Source organism: Pieris napi, chromosome 2 (assembly GCF_905475465.1).
Source record: "Pieris napi chromosome 2, ilPieNapi1.2, whole genome shotgun sequence".
NCBI classification, from domain to species: domain Eukaryota; kingdom Metazoa; phylum Arthropoda; class Insecta; order Lepidoptera; family Pieridae; genus Pieris; species Pieris napi.
The window spans coordinates 1380552-1395882 of NC_062235.1; the positions used below are offsets into that span (position 1 = coordinate 1380552).

A 15331-nucleotide genomic window follows, 5' to 3' on the forward strand; every position below is an offset into this window, starting at 1 on the left:
TAGCTTTTATTGCACCACCTAGGTCTGAAATGTTATAACCAAGTTACTTCTTATCTACTATATAAAAATAAGTCGGGTTTTCCTTCCTGACGCTATAACTCCAGAACGCACGAACCGATTTCCACGGTTGTGCATGCGTTGGAAAGGTTTCGGGCTCCATGAGGTTTATAGCAAAGAAAATTCAGGAAAAATTTCAACAGAAAAGCGGGATCACCAAACGAAATGTTACATAAAACGAAGCCATCTGGTGGCGAAACGGAGTTCGCCGAGTTTGCTAGTTGCTACTATAAGTTATGTTACCATAGCAACCAAAGGTAGAGTTAATGTTTATATAGAGCAACAAGCTATTTTTTAATCATTCGCGAGTATAACAATCCCAAAATATAACATATCCCAATCTTTAAAAATATAAGCCAAAGTAATGGAAAAGGAAAGGGTTAAATCGATTGAATCCTGTAGTATTCGTAGCGATGATAATGAAAGTGACCAAAGCCGCATAGGTGCTAAACTGAGAAGATTAAAAATCCAGGAAGATATATTGACTACGTCTTCTAATAATAGTGCATTAAAATATGACATGGCAGAAAACGGATATACAGAGAGAGTAGAACTTCGAAATTATTTACACAAAATAAAAAACACTTATATGGAAATTAAAACTCTATATCAAGATATTAAAACAATTACAAATGACGGACATAGTTTAAAAAATACTGGTAAGATTGATCTATTTAATTTGACAAACTTTTCTATGAGTATAACAACTAGCTGATCTTAATGGAATATTATAAAGCTTTGAAAGTAAAAAAGTACTAAATTCTAAACAAGTAACCGCTGTAGATGATTGACGCACATATTGTATTAAATTCACCACTACTGTCTACAACCACAATGAAGGATTTAATTCCACGCAAAACAAACTTCGGCTTGGTCAGCTCAGAAGGTATGTAGATCAATGAAACAGAAGTAGCGTTATACTCTTCCCGCATACCGTCACACATTTCTTCGTTTGTTGCAAGTGTAAATAATTTATGTACCTACACTTACTATATTAGGTACATAAATTATTTAATTTAGCTTAAGAGCACTAAGAGGACTGTCCTTCGAATTACCAACCAGGCCTGATATAACAGGTTTAGTATAAAATTACGTAATTAGTTCTTGTTTAATTACATTTTTTTTAGATATCGACGATGTTAGAAAAGATATATTGGAATTGGAAAAGAAAATGGTCGCATTAAAAGAGTTTTCTCGTATAGAAATTGGTTTACTTAAGGTTGCGGAAAAGGAGCTATTGATACAGGTACAGTTATAGTAATAAGCAGATAATAAAGACCAAAGTTAACCTATGGACATCCAAAATAATATTAAAAATCGAAGGTTTACGCAAACCGACTTTGATGAATTATGTATATATTTGATTTCTACATTTACAGTCATGAAAATTTCGATAACTTACAACCGCACTCAGAGTCATCCATTAAATTATCTTTAATTGTAACTACCTAATATATTCGAAAAAATTAAAAAGAGGTAGGTATAGGGCTGTAGATTCCTATTTTAAATTCTAATTCTGCGAATATCTAGAAACGTTAGTAAATTGTTAAACTAACTGTTAATATTTGATGAATAAGTTCGACCCACTGAAGAATTTCCGAACCAATTCGACTCGGCTTCGGCCTTCAAGAATAGGCTTGAATACTCAAAAGGGTCAATACAAAGGCCGACAACGGACTCGCGAGCCCTCTGGAATTTATGAGCAGCGGTTTCACTTAACATCAAATGAGCATCTTACCCTGATCAATAAAAAAAAACTTTATAAGCTATTCTTAACATTAGCTAGATAAAATAACGGCCATCAATGTCCCATAATAAATGTGAATTCATAACTGATTATAAAATTCATTTATTATTAAGTTTATTTTGAGAATTTTTAAGCTTTAAATTATAATAACATAAATTACAGATAAATGAAAACTCTGAAGAGAATAAGTTTAAAAAGACTCGGGTAGCAATTAAACCATTTAGTGAGGTAGTGCCAAGCCCCGTACGAGCATTAATAAACTCACCTTTTAAATCTATAGTAAGTAAAGAGTAATCATAAGTACCACGTACCATATTTAATTTTCCTTAAAATAAGAGAAAAGGTGAAATGGTTCGGTCGAAAGCGCATGGCCGCCCGTTGCCCTTATTATTTAAAATTTGTACTGATTTTTTGCAAGGAAGTGTTAATTTTTTTTTGTAGCTTACATAATAACACTTCTTCTTTGTACAAATTGTGTAAGCAACGCTCTGTTATCGTTTAAAACTAAAAAACATCGTTTAATTTTGTATATGTAGGTACTTAGAATATACCAAAATGTATGTATTGATTAATAAAATTTAGGAATAATTGCATCATTAACACAGCTTTTTTTCTTTAGCATAGATTTCTAGCTAAAATCATACCTACTATATGTCCAAGTTTCGATTTTATTCCCTCAAAATAATATTTCATGAATATGAGATAAAAATATCTTCATTTTTTATCTAAGTCTACTGCTTGTGAACAGTGGCGTTACAATAGGGGACAGGGCTGGCAAAATGCCACGGGCCCCCAACCCAAGAGGACCCCTGACCAAGAGATATTATGTTCTATGGATGAATGTGAAGTCTCCAATACGCATTGGGTTAGCGTGGGGACTATAGACCATCCCATCCTTCTCGCCTAAGAGATATTAGTGGGACATATACTCGTATGTACAACGTGTAGTTGAATAGGTACGCTGAAAATTTCGAAGTTTATTAAAATTAAACTGAGTAGGGACGATTTTTACTGATAGGCCCCCATCAAAAGATTTGCCACGGGCCCCAGATGGTATAGTTATATATAGCCAGTATATATATAGCCACTACTTGTGAAGTCATATTTTTCACATTTCAAATATCCAATCTTTTGATATTAAATAAAATAATTTTTAGGAAGTTCAACGATTCCAAGAATTTATGAAAACTAATAAACGTTACGGTGGATGGGACGAGTACAATCACAATATATTTGTACACATATGGAATAAATATTATGGAGACGACGTTATAGAAAATATAGACAAAAAAGATCCAACTTACTTGAAATTTAAGGATGAAATTTGTGTGAAAATTTTCGGTAAGATTAGCGGTCATTCAACTTTAACAAAGTACCTATAACTGATAACATATTTTTAGGTTATGCTATTATTGAAATGCACATGAGCGTGATAGGGACACAACATATTTAGCTATTTCGGGCTTAAAGTTATTTCTTTTAGTTTTGTGTCGGAGAATAAAATAATTATTAATATTTTTAGGAATAAATACAGATGACGTATACTCTCATACAGAGTGGTACAATGAATATCTAAACCTTAAAAAATGTCAGGAAGCCGCTTTAAATAAATGGAGGGAAAATAAACGGAAAATAAAATGTCCCCATAAACTGGAGAGTGATAATGTTAAGAATGACAATTCTAAATTGATTAAAAAAAATAGTGCTCCAGCAATTATCCGGCAAAGAGGTAGATCAGGGGGTCTAGCCAAGATGGCTTAACAGTAGTGTATGTAGAAAGTCGAAAACTAAATTTGTATGAAAATGACAGCTCGTGTCGACAGTCGGTAGCCTAGGCCCTAAAGGCGTGAGTCGGGATACAATAAGCGACGCCATGACAGTGCTACGAAAAGACACACATTAACGCTTACGCTATTCGGTAGCCAACGGCCAATTAATGTTTCGGCAGTGTAGAAAAAACGGCGTTTCTCCGCCATGTTTTAGCGTGATCTCAAAAGCTGCTGTTTGCAATAATTAAGTACAACTATTGCCATCTTTAATGGCTACCGTTTTAAAAACATGTCATATTTTGGACGTTTTAACGAAATGGTTTTAATTTGTTATCTGTCTTTTTTAACGCTCTCGTGTAATTATAATAATTTAAACTAGAGTTCATATTTTTAAGTTAAGAGTTTTAGTTTTTCTATGAATCAATGCGAGGATAACATAATAAACACAGATAAATATGAAAATATCAAGAAAATCAGCAAATTAGTAGAGGTAAATCCTAGTTATATTGGATATCTCTTATTGATATTTATATTGCATGTAAGTTCATGAAATTTTTATTTAATTTAAAAAATACATATACCATTTAATATTGCATATATTATGTAATCACAAAGTAAAATTATTGTACATTTTATTTGTATATTTCAGATGATAAAGCAGTCACTAATGAACATAATTAGAAGTTCTAAATATATTTTATTGTAATTATAATAGAAGCTAATGATATAATATTGATTATATTAATCAAATAAAGTGGATTTATACTTCATGAACTTTGGAAATATAAAATCTAGTGAGCAATACTAAGGAATGGTAAGCAGATATTTTCTTTAATTATTTACTAAGTTAATATACTAGAGAAGTTATTATAATATTGTTAATGAATGAGAAGTTTGAATTCAAGTCCTTTGGGAGTTACTGACATTGTTTGGTTATTAAGAACTTTAATTGACAATAAGCAGCAGTGACAAATTAAGTATATTTTTAAGTTTAGAATTAAGTAAAGAGTTTTAATACTAAAGTTACCTATTGAACAAACCTTGGACCGATCTTACAGTTTAGTTTGTCAGTTTTCTATTTGATCAAAGTACTAACTAAAATATTTTCTTTTCAGAAAAAGAGAAGATATGGAGTATGAAATAATGGTTGGTTAAGTAACATTACCTCAAGAACAGGAAACAGTAACTGAAACTATGTTCTTCTACATTTAATCTTAATAAGTTCAGCAGTTTGAATGTTAATGAGACATTATTATAAACAAACTGCATTTGTAGATTTTGGGAAGAATTATATCTTTACAATAACTATTATTATTTACAATTGTTGTGTTAAGGAAACAATCACTATTTTTTAATCGCCCAGGATGTATTCATAGTAACTGTAGGTATCATAGTAGTTTTATGAAATTATCACAACATCTAACGTTAGGTTTTATGAATTGAACAATTTTTTGTATATAACAGCACACAAACAAGATATTGACATTGCTGCAAACTAACACTTACATTTATTAGTTAATTATCTACATATATAATTATGAATACATCTACATTAGGTAGTAATGCATTTAATTTGATGCATCTATGTGTGTTCAGTAGTAATGTCTATATTGTTTAATAAGTTGTTACATATGCTTATTTTTCTATGTAGACTGCATTATGTTAAGGAAGATATTTGTGCCTTATTTTAATAAAAAATAACCATAACTGAAACATTTTTATTTTGCTACCTGTTTGTTTTTAACATTTTTATTCCTAACTATTAGTAGGTACGGGTCATTCATATATGCATTATCTGTATATTCTTGTAAAATAAACTAATATTGTGAACCACTTTAATGGCTTTTCCTACTAAAGAAGACAGGTAAATAACCACAAATAAAACTGACAAATACATAACATACAATGTTTACTCATTTCTTACTTAAACAGATTTTGCATTTACATATTCACTAGTAGCAAATCACTGATACATATAACCAAAAGTTTAAACATAAATATTAACTTAAAATAAGCATCAAACTTAACTTTATATCTAAGATGTTGGAGCATCAATATGGAGTCAAAGGTTGATTAAGGGTTATAATCTAAGACTAAATTTCTATTTTATAATTTTAATTAATCCCTCTTTTTTATAAATATATTATAAACAATCAACCTTTATGACTCTAACTTAAACTGAAATTGTTTGATGGACATAAATAGATAATTCCAACTAGTAGCAAATCACTAATAAAATCTACACTTATATAAAAATCTGCTTTCAAATTGACATTAAAAATGTTCAAGCACAAACACCAAACCTAATTAAAGCTTAAATCAAACTCTAATTTCAGTGTTCACACTAGTCTACATTTTTTTTCTATTGTTTTTTAATTCCTTGGACTTTATCAACTTCTAGTCAACCTTATTTTCACTCTTTATTTATCAATCCACAGTACTATTTCTATTGTTTCTTCTAAGCGGTAACAAAATATGTTGCTTCTTCATTTTGCAGATTAGTTGTGAGGTCAAATCCTAAAAATATCAAAGTATGAGTACTACTAATTATTATTATATATCGCGATTATGCAATTTCAAAATATTGTATTTATTTGTAGCCTTAAATTTCTGAGAAAACATTAAACAAAACATAATTAATTTAAACATGCAATTAAAATTCATATATTCACTTTGCACCTTCCGTAAATTCCACTTAAATCGAAAATTGTTCCATCCTTGCTGACATTCTAATGTCCCTTTTGCAGCTTCCAATTGCAAATTTACAAAAATATTGTAAAGTTTTAACTTCTATTTGTTTATAAAAGTGACATTAGGAATACATTTAATCCAGAGACAATATGACGGAATAAGGTACTACGAACAGCAGCTCGCATCTACGCTGTCGACTTTGCGGTAATGTATCGACATGCCTCTTGGCTACGAACGAAGCGTTTTCGACAGTACAATTACGCAAAAGCGGTAGTGTATGTAGAATACTTTTCGACACCAATATGGCTAGACCCCCAGGTGAATCGGTTTGTAATCTATTATTTCTGTGTTTTACTGAATACTGATATTTGTTCATAAGAGCGCATTTTCCGTTTAGGGTCACATTAAGAAGAATTTAACCTAAAACTTTCCTAATTTATATTTCCTACCCATTCCCCAAGAGGATTGTTGCTCTGTTGTTAGATAAAAAAAAATGAATTCAAAATTTAAAATATTTTAAAGCGACCACGATCGAAAAGCACTCGAAACGTAGAGATATAAATACAATAAAGTCACATTGTATCTAGTGGTTTAAACCAAAGACTATTAAATTAACATAATGTTAAGTTTTATATACAGTGTAAACTCTTTATAACGAATTTCAAGGGACCGAGCATTATTTTCGTTATAGAGACTTATCGGGAAGAGAAAAAAAACACCTTACCTACAATAATTTCTAATTTTATTACTAATAGGAAAACTCTCTAAATACATATAAAATATAACGCTTTTCTTTTACTGGCCATCTTGAGAGTTTCAAAGTTTGTTTACGACTGATAATACACGATAGGTGACGGTGGTGCGTTTAGTAACTGAGACCAAAATTTCCTACAGGCAATGTAATCTAAGAATCAATGGCACATGTGTTAATGCAATTAACAATAACAAAGGCGAGACGGCTGTTTATGACCTCAGGTGTCTTTCTTAGAAATTTTGGCACCTCAAAAGGTTAGTTTCGTAAGCTGATTATAAAAACAATTACACTTAAGTATGTTGTTGATGTCTAAATATGACAATATTTTATCGTTATAGAGAGTGGTTGTTGCATTATAAAGATGAAATTAAGTATGGGGTTTGTGTTAAACCAAACAAATGTAACATTTTTTTACGTTATAAAGAGCTTACACTGTATTCTTTTAGAATTATATACCATGTGGTGGGAACAAACCGTGATCCATGTGGTATCCAATTATTTCAGTATTATTATTATTTTCTTATGTAGCCAAGTCCACATTTGAAGGATCGCCATGCTCGCTTAAATGTCATTGCTTGTGGCGGCATCCATGCGTCGGGTTGTCTCTCTCCCTAAAATATGGCGAGGGGGCCGATGGCTGGCCATGCGTCATACTCGTGAACGGGTGCTACTTGTGGTGACTGGTCGTACTTGAATTCGTGTATGCGGTGATGTTAATTATTTCGACTATGTGTTTGCGTGTTGTTCTCACGAGAATGTAAGTGCATGCTCCTATTTCACCATGCCTCCTGCTGATAGAGGACAACTCTTTGTTTTTAATTTATTTTATTATTATTAATTACTTAAGATGTCACGTGGAACATGGTTTAATGGTTGCAGCTCCTTACAAACGTTGTGTAAAAAAAAAACATGGCGATTAAAAAGAGTGGCGGAGAGTTTATTGCCAGTTCTTCTCTTCCGTTCTACGCCCTTGATTTGAGAACTGGCACTACATGTAAAATTAGACGCATTAATATCTATTTCTTTACTGACAAGTCATAAGTGTACAATGTGTTACCTACATGATTAAATGATTTTTGAATTTGAATTTTGTAATGTTTTTACAATATTTGCTGATACCAATTTTTAACTCTGTAGCAAAACTATCAGAAACGGAAGATGAATTCTCTTGCGACCTGGATGTAAGGTAAGTTCTAGTACTTTGATCTTAAATAAGTTCCATGACATGTACCTAGATGAATTCGAATTCGGCAAATATTCGTATGCGTCGATTATTTGGTTTACAATACGAATAATATTTCTTTCTTTTCTTAATCAAACAATGTTTTCACGCTTCCGCCTAGTTCTATACAAATAAGCTAGGGGAATACAGCTCAGGTTTTGCATAAAAAATGACCGTCACACAAAAAGCTATTTTTTTTATACAAATTATGTACTTACTTCTAATTTTTTAAAACTCCCTCTCTTGCCCTAATAGCTCAACTATTCGGGTAAGAGAAACCTAAATATGTCTTCAGTATGTCAATCAATTTTTGGCATAGACCAATTCGGAGTCGGAGTGTACATGTACGCTTTTCCTAAAATTATTTTGGCTACACAGGCGACAGGCGATAAGTCTAGCACTAAGTATGCTGTATGACTCGTATGCTAAAAAATATTGCATTTTGACATATCGGAGCCACAGTTCGCGCTAAGTCGTATGTTAATTATTTTGAATATCACTGTGACAGAACAAGACAGAGCTAAATTATGCAGCATGCTGTTTTCAATTTTTTTTTTATAATTTGAGTTTTGGGTGTATTTTTGTAATGACCATTTTTGTGTATATATTAATGTATTATTTTAGTACGTTTGGTGAAAGCTCATCTGAAAAAGGAGTGGCTGTTGGTTGCAGAATTAAACAACGCTCAATTTCTCATTTATATAATTCGACAAAACAATGGACGAGGAGGTGTCAGAATAATGAAATAAAAGAGAGTCGAAATAATAATATCGATGGAATTGAAAAACTGTGAGTGTCATCACATCATAAACTATTATTTAACATCAAAATGTAAATAAAAAAACAACTCGCGAAAACATTGAGCCAAGCAATTAATTCAATATTTCAAATACGTCTTCGAAGCGCTCCTTAAATTTCCATAGTGCTATCAAAAAGCCATAAACAGAAAATAAATTTCACAAATCCAGAGACTGTCCTGTCTATACTTCTATCACTGTAAAACAAGAAACCGAAATAATTATAAATTTTTTACATAAGTTCTTACTTTAAATGTACAAAAAACAATTTATACTTATACAATCCCTCAAAATAGAATACTTTACAAACCTACCACCTTACTCTTAATAACTCAATACTATAAAACATTATAATAGTCTTACAATGTTTTTTACTATGGTTACAACAATTTTGAGACGTAATTTTAACTCAAAACTTCAGTGCATGTTTTATTATTAGGAGTCAGTCTAATTATACTCAGACTAAATTAGTTTTAAGAAATAAAGGGATTATATATTAACATGTTTTTTTTTCAGGAAGATACCAAGCTGGCGTCTCGATATACAGTATTAACTTATAATTTAACTTATTATAACTAAAAATTCTAGCATTAAATAAATGATAAGCCTAAAATGTTTAAGATTAAAAGGCTTAATGAATATATTTATTAAACAAATAAATGTGCATTGTGCTAAAATTATATGAGTCAATTTCAATTTAAAAAACAAATCTCCCAAGTGTTATATTCCCATGGCATTTTAAAAGCGTACGTAAGCATAGGCCTTGAGACAATATTTTGTGACACCTTCTTACTATATAAAATTGTATGGTGATGACATTAGCACAAGTATCACATATTTCTATTTAACAAGTATTTCTATCACATATTACTTTGTGAGTTTTTAAGCTTTTAAAACTTATAAATCTTTTATCACAATCCTCACACTTATATTTCTTCCTACTAAGATGTTTAATAAAGTTTTTTTTATGTGTATATGAACGACCACAGTACTCGCAAATGTATATATTAGAATTGTCTTTATGTTCTTCCACTAAGTGTGCATTCTGTTCAGAAACTGTATTAAATACTTTTGGGCATAATATACACCTTATAGTATTTCTTTTATGAACCAATTTATAATGCTTAGCACGATATTTGTCTAAAGTGAATACTTTTTTACATTCTTCACATTGAAACTCTCCTTGATGGTGTACTTGTAAATGTTTCTCTAAACGACATTTAGCAACAAAAGTATCCCCACATGTCGGGCATATGTAGTTATTGTAATGGGCATTCATATGGCCATCGAGGTTGTGAAAATTTGGGAAGTCGTCATGGCATAACACACATTGCATTGGCTCAGATAGATTATAAGGCACAACTTTAGTGTATGCTTCGTCAAATTCAATACCATGTTCCGAGTCAAAATGATGGAACATTTGATTCCAGTCTGGAAGTTTAGTATTGCATATGGTACAAGTTAAATTCAAAACATCAAGCTTCAAAATTTCATTTAGCCAATAGGGTCTCATGAAATGATCCACTTCCTGTAGTCGTTCTTTTTCATGAAACTTTGTGTGGATTCTTAATTCATCTGCATCTTGAAACATGGGACCACTGGTTGAGCAATATGCACAGTAGTATTTTGCAGTTTTTGTTTTAAATGGTATAGCATTTGTATACTTTAATATCATTTTAATTTCTTCAATAATTCTAAAGTTTCTTTCCTTATTACTCTTATCATCACATGAAACTGGAATTTAACATACAAGCAAACTTGTTAAATTTATTCCAAACACTTAAAAAATATTTGTAAGAACAATAGTAATAATTATATATGGTTACTAAAAAAATAAGTATAAATAATAGTTCAATATTTACAACTATGTAATTTCAACACCATTTTCCTTTTGTTCAAAATACAGTATCTTGTGGAAATGTTTAATATAAAAACTTACCATTATGATCTTCAGATATAATATCAGCTTTGCTTAGATTGCTTTTGAGTGTGTTCCGGGGAATATTGTATTCATTACAAGCCTCCTTAAATGTCATTTTTTCACTTCTGACCGACACAATAGCTTCTCGTAAATCCAACTGTGTATATTTTTTGTAAACTCTTAAACGATCCGCACCTCTTCTTTTTTTAGGCCACTTTCGTTTCTGTGTTGGTTCAAGATCTGTTTTATCACTATTTTCTTTATCCAAAGCAGATATTTCTTCTGAAATGGAGGTTGAGATAAATGAGTAATTATGGTATACAATAAAAATCTATCACAGTATAAGGTAAATATTACAATTTATTTAATTTGTACTATGTTAGTTGTTTTACCTTCTGAAACTTCAGTCTTAATATCCAAATTTTCTATATAGTCATTTTTAGCAACAATTGAATCTTCTTCTGTGACAACTTCAATTTGTATGTCCGATTGGAATAAAAAACCTTTAAGAACCTGCTCAGAAGCAATTATCTCTCTCTTAAAATCCAAAGCGCTCTGTAATCTATCCACACATGCGCTGCAAATATATTCCAGCTGATCACCTTCATTTTTTGATAACCACTGTAACATATATTTTTTTAAATAGCCATTAAATGCGTAAATACTTAAGTAGATAAACTTAAAAATATTTATGACATTAATAACTCACTGGTAATGAAAAGCACTCTATTAACATGTTACCAAAAGAACCGTTAGCTTGGTCGTTGTTGGGAATTTCCTCCCACATGAGATGTAAATCTACATTATCCAAACAACATCTGCAGCGATTTAAAATTTCTTCTTTGACTAAAACATCCATATTTAATTATGATGATAAATAATCAAATTCAAAATTTAATATAACTTGGCACTTGGCAGGTAAAATCAACTGGTAACCTGCTGGTTACTTGGCCCAAAAAAAGTTACCTTGTGCCCTGTGGTTGGCCGTGGCGCTAAAGAGTAAAGATAAATGAAATCCATAGAGTATATTTAGAGTCAACAACCGACATTGCGTCACCAGCGCCGCCTAGAGATCGTTGTGCTAATTAATGTACTACCAAGAGTGGCGATTTGCGATTTATTATTACTTAAGTGTGTAAACGCTTAAATAATCAAATTAATTGCATAAACGTACGAAAGAAAATTGGAAGCAAATGCATCTCATAAAATATTCATTTTTTAATGTTTTTTGTATTTTTAATTTTGTAAAGCTCAATTTTCTAAAGGTAGCATACCGATACCATATCTAATAAAAACTTTGAGCAGATAAACTAAAGTATAATTTGGATTCGGCTTGATCTATATAAACATTTTTGGAACCTATATTATGCTCTCGGACTTCAGACAAAACTACAAACATGGCTGCTAGAATAGTACATTTTCAATATGATTTGTTTTCAAATGTTTTACTTTCAGATAACTTTACAGCTTATTTCAGACTGGTTACATAATTGAAGCTTTCCTACCAATATTTCCGTTGCAGTTCAATACATTGGGAAAAAAATATTATTTAAAATAAATCTGACAACTGCCCACCTAGCGGCGGCCTTGTTTATACCACATTAATTAGACCGCATGTTAGATATATGTACCTTTATTTATAATTTGCATATTACCTTCTAAGGTTGAATGAGTAGAAAAATCCAATTGCACATTTTTTAGATTGCTTGTTGTAGCTAGAATGGTCCCACCATTATCATTACCTAATAATTTAGGACCTAGAATATAAATAATAAAATTTGTTTTTATTTTAGTTTGTGGGTAACAATATGTAATAATTATTTTTAGATTTTTTAAATTATAAATTATGAAAAATGAAATTTAGTAGATGAATTGTATGATTTTTTTGGTATAAATATTCTGTTCATTAAAAGTAGTAAAGGTTTGCTTTTGTCTCATTTCTATATACTATGTGCTATGGACATGTAATTCCCTACCTGGTAATAACAATCTAGGTACAGCATCAGGGCTTAATCTCTTTGTCCATGTTAAATCTTTAGTTTCAAAATGTATGTGACATATTTTGCGATATTTGAAAACATAATGAGGATCCAATGACGTATCAAGGCCAGCTGCTTGAAACCAAGCCATGAACCGAAACTTATCCTTGTCAGGATTAGGAAAAGAATGTAAAATAATATCACTCTGATGACCTGAAATAACAGTAACAATTAAAGTCTGCTGTACAAAACCCTCCCATGCCGAAGATAGGATTTTTTTAAATTCTTACCCCGATACTATACTTAATAATCCTACGAAAATATATAAATATCAGTCAAATCAAAATACATATCGTACTAATTTGATTGTGTACTGTACTACTGTACTTCTTCATTAAAATTTATTGTATTAAAAAATAAAACAAAAGAAATAATGAATGTACCTACATTTTCTTTGTTAACGTCGCGTTAGTATTTTATATAAAGTATTTTAATAATTTACTCTAAGCGTGAAGAACGTCCAAACCGATTGGTGCTAAAGCTAATTCAAGCCTGTGAGGAATCAAATTATTTAATTGACGAATTAATTTAAGAATTTACTCACGAGAGCTTCCACATTTTGATACACAACAACTTTTTTCTGAAGGCATTTTCAACTGAGTCCAATCCAGGAGCAAATTGTGCGCAAAGGTATGCAAATCAAAATCAACTCAAAGATAATAATTAATAAGTCAGATCTAGCCGACTTCACATCATCATGGTTGACATCAGTGTCATCTATTGCAATGGGTGGTAAAAAAATCGCGAATAAAATTAATATTTTTTTTTTTTTTTTTTTTTTTTTTTTTTTAATAGCCTCACGCAGAGCGTATTGCCACAGACAAAGGTAAGGAAAACGGAATAGTAAAGAAAAATAATTTTACACCGAATGAACATTACATCGATAAAGGATAGGATCAGCAGGATATAAAACTATCTCTAATACAAAATACTACATTATGGAAAGGAACAGTAATGAATAAAATATATATCATACAAAATCCGATTTGTATACATATGTATTTATAATTTTATATTATTTACAGTAAGAAATAAACATAACTTTTTATATATATTATTATTTAAAGATGAAAGCAGAACAGGAACAGATGTAGGTAACGGGATACTAGAAGAAGGATGAGAATGATCGAATAACATGGAGTGGTTATACCGGGGACAGGACAGAATGATATGGTTTAAATCACCAATATACAGCCCACACTCACACATTTCACTATCAATAATATGAAATCTGGAAAGGTGGGCTGGGGTACACACATGGCCCAATCTCATACGAATGAGAGACGATGTTTCCTTTTTATTAAATTTCATTTTAAAAAACCATGGCTTTAGTGGTATTGTGGGCTGTATACATGAAAAATATTTACCCTTAATTAAACTGGTCTGAATCCAAAGGTCAGTCCAAGATTGTCGAAGAAAAGAAGCAGGAAGTGAGGCCAAATCATGATAATAATTTTTATACGAGTTAGAATCGCCATCCTTAACAGCTTCATTTGCTAGTTGGTCTGCTATGTCGTTACCAAAAATACCAGAATGTCCAGGTATCCAACCAAATGACACAGACAACCCCAATTGCTCACATTCATACAACAAACTCCTAATCTCAATAATGATAGGAAAAATTAATTTGTTTTTTAATTGATATTTTTGGAGAGCTTGAAGAGCACTAAGTGAATCTGTGAATATGATGGATTTCTTAAGTTTCTTACTCAAAACTAATTTTAAAGCTTTAAATATACCGTAACATTCCCCTGTGAAGATTGAGGACTCTGGAGGAAACTTTATTTTTATTGTAGTTTTACTTTGCAAGTGAAATACTCCTATGCCTACATTACCAGACGAACCGTGTTTAAAGGCATCTGTAAATATGTAATTGTACTCATGGCAGTGTTGTTCACAGAAATAATTAAAAGTAATCCTTGCGTGGGAATCGCCCTTGTTTATACCAATATTGAATCTAATGTCTGGAGAAATAATTAGAGATTCAAAGTTGGTTCCAAATAAAGGGTAAGTTGGTAAGGTATGAGTTGGAGTTTGAATATTGATAAATTTATTGAAGCTGACGATGAGACAAGGTGAAGATTTATTTGACCAGTACTTGGAAGATGTCAACAATTGAGATAGTTCTTGAAGCTTAGAACGGAGAGGATGGTTGGCATATTGAAGGGAGCGAAATATGAATTTATCAGATAAATATTGTCGTCTAAGATGTAATGGGGCTTCAACACATTCTACTTGTAAAGCATTAATTGGACTAGTTTTCATAGCTCCTGTGATTAATCTTAATGCCTTAGACTGTATATTATCTAATTTTTTTAAACGGGTTGCATTTCC

The 15331-nt window shown here is 31.1% G+C and overlaps 2 protein-coding genes across 6 annotated transcripts; one reads left to right on the forward strand and one right to left on the reverse strand.

Annotated features, from left to right (window-relative positions):
- Window positions 1-284: 284 nt before the first annotated feature.
- On the forward strand, window positions 285-9717 carry LOC125055832 (coiled-coil domain-containing protein 112-like). 2 transcript variants are annotated; one of them, XM_047658469.1, is made up of 8 exons: window positions 285-716; window positions 1185-1303; window positions 1967-2083; window positions 2962-3145; window positions 3327-3533; window positions 8156-8204; window positions 8865-9029; window positions 9554-9717. In XM_047658469.1, exons 1-8 carry the CDS (start codon window positions 422-424, stop codon window positions 9588-9590), a joined length of 1173 nt encoding a protein of 390 aa, XP_047514425.1. In that variant the 5' UTR covers window positions 285-421; the 3' UTR covers window positions 9591-9717. The 2 variants fall into 2 exon arrangements, with proteins under 2 accessions (XP_047514425.1, XP_047514433.1); XM_047658477.1 differs by lacking the exon at window positions 285-716 and having other exon boundaries at window positions 1118-1303.
- LOC125055749 (zinc finger protein 729-like) lies at window positions 8928-13951 on the reverse strand. Of its 4 annotated transcripts, XM_047658312.1 has the most exons (7): window positions 13542-13951; window positions 12935-13150; window positions 12614-12715; window positions 11668-11804; window positions 11351-11579; window positions 10977-11240; window positions 8928-10771 (listed from the first exon to the last, which is right to left on the reverse strand). In XM_047658312.1, the coding sequence occupies exons 1-7, from the start codon at window positions 13585-13587 to the stop codon at window positions 9882-9884; spliced, it is 1884 nt and encodes a 627-aa protein (XP_047514268.1). In that variant the 5' UTR covers window positions 13588-13951; the 3' UTR covers window positions 8928-9881. The 4 variants fall into 4 exon arrangements, with proteins under 4 accessions (XP_047514268.1, XP_047514276.1, XP_047514285.1 ...); XM_047658320.1 differs by lacking the exon at window positions 12614-12715 and having other exon boundaries at window positions 13542-13950; XM_047658329.1 differs by lacking the exon at window positions 12935-13150 and having other exon boundaries at window positions 13542-13949.
- Window positions 13952-15331: the final 1380 nt, after the last annotated feature.

Excerpts from the sequence above, each read along its gene's own strand:
- LOC125055832 (XM_047658469.1), top strand. The coding sequence starts at position 422 with ATGGAAAAGGAAAGGGTTAAATCGATTGAATCCTGTAGTATTCGTAGC. Across the intron at positions 1,304-1,966 it reads AAAAGGAGCTATTGATACAG|ATAAATGAAAACTCTGAAGA; the intron begins GTACAGTTATAG and ends CATAAATTACAG. Across the intron at positions 3,146-3,326 it reads AATTTGTGTGAAAATTTTCG|GAATAAATACAGATGACGTA; the intron begins GTAAGATTAGCG and ends TAATATTTTTAG.
- LOC125055749 (XM_047658312.1), bottom strand. The coding sequence starts at position 13,587 with ATGCCTTCAGAAAAAAGTTGTTGTGTATCAAAATGTGGAAGCTCTC. Across the intron at positions 13,151-13,541 it reads ATCAAAATGTGGAAGCTCTC|GTCATCAGAGTGATATTATT; the intron begins GTGAGTAAATTC and ends CTGTTATTTCAG. Across the intron at positions 11,805-12,613 it reads TACTCATTCAACCTTAGAAG|TCAAAGAAGAAATTTTAAAT; the intron begins GTAATATGCAAA and ends TGGATGTTTTAG.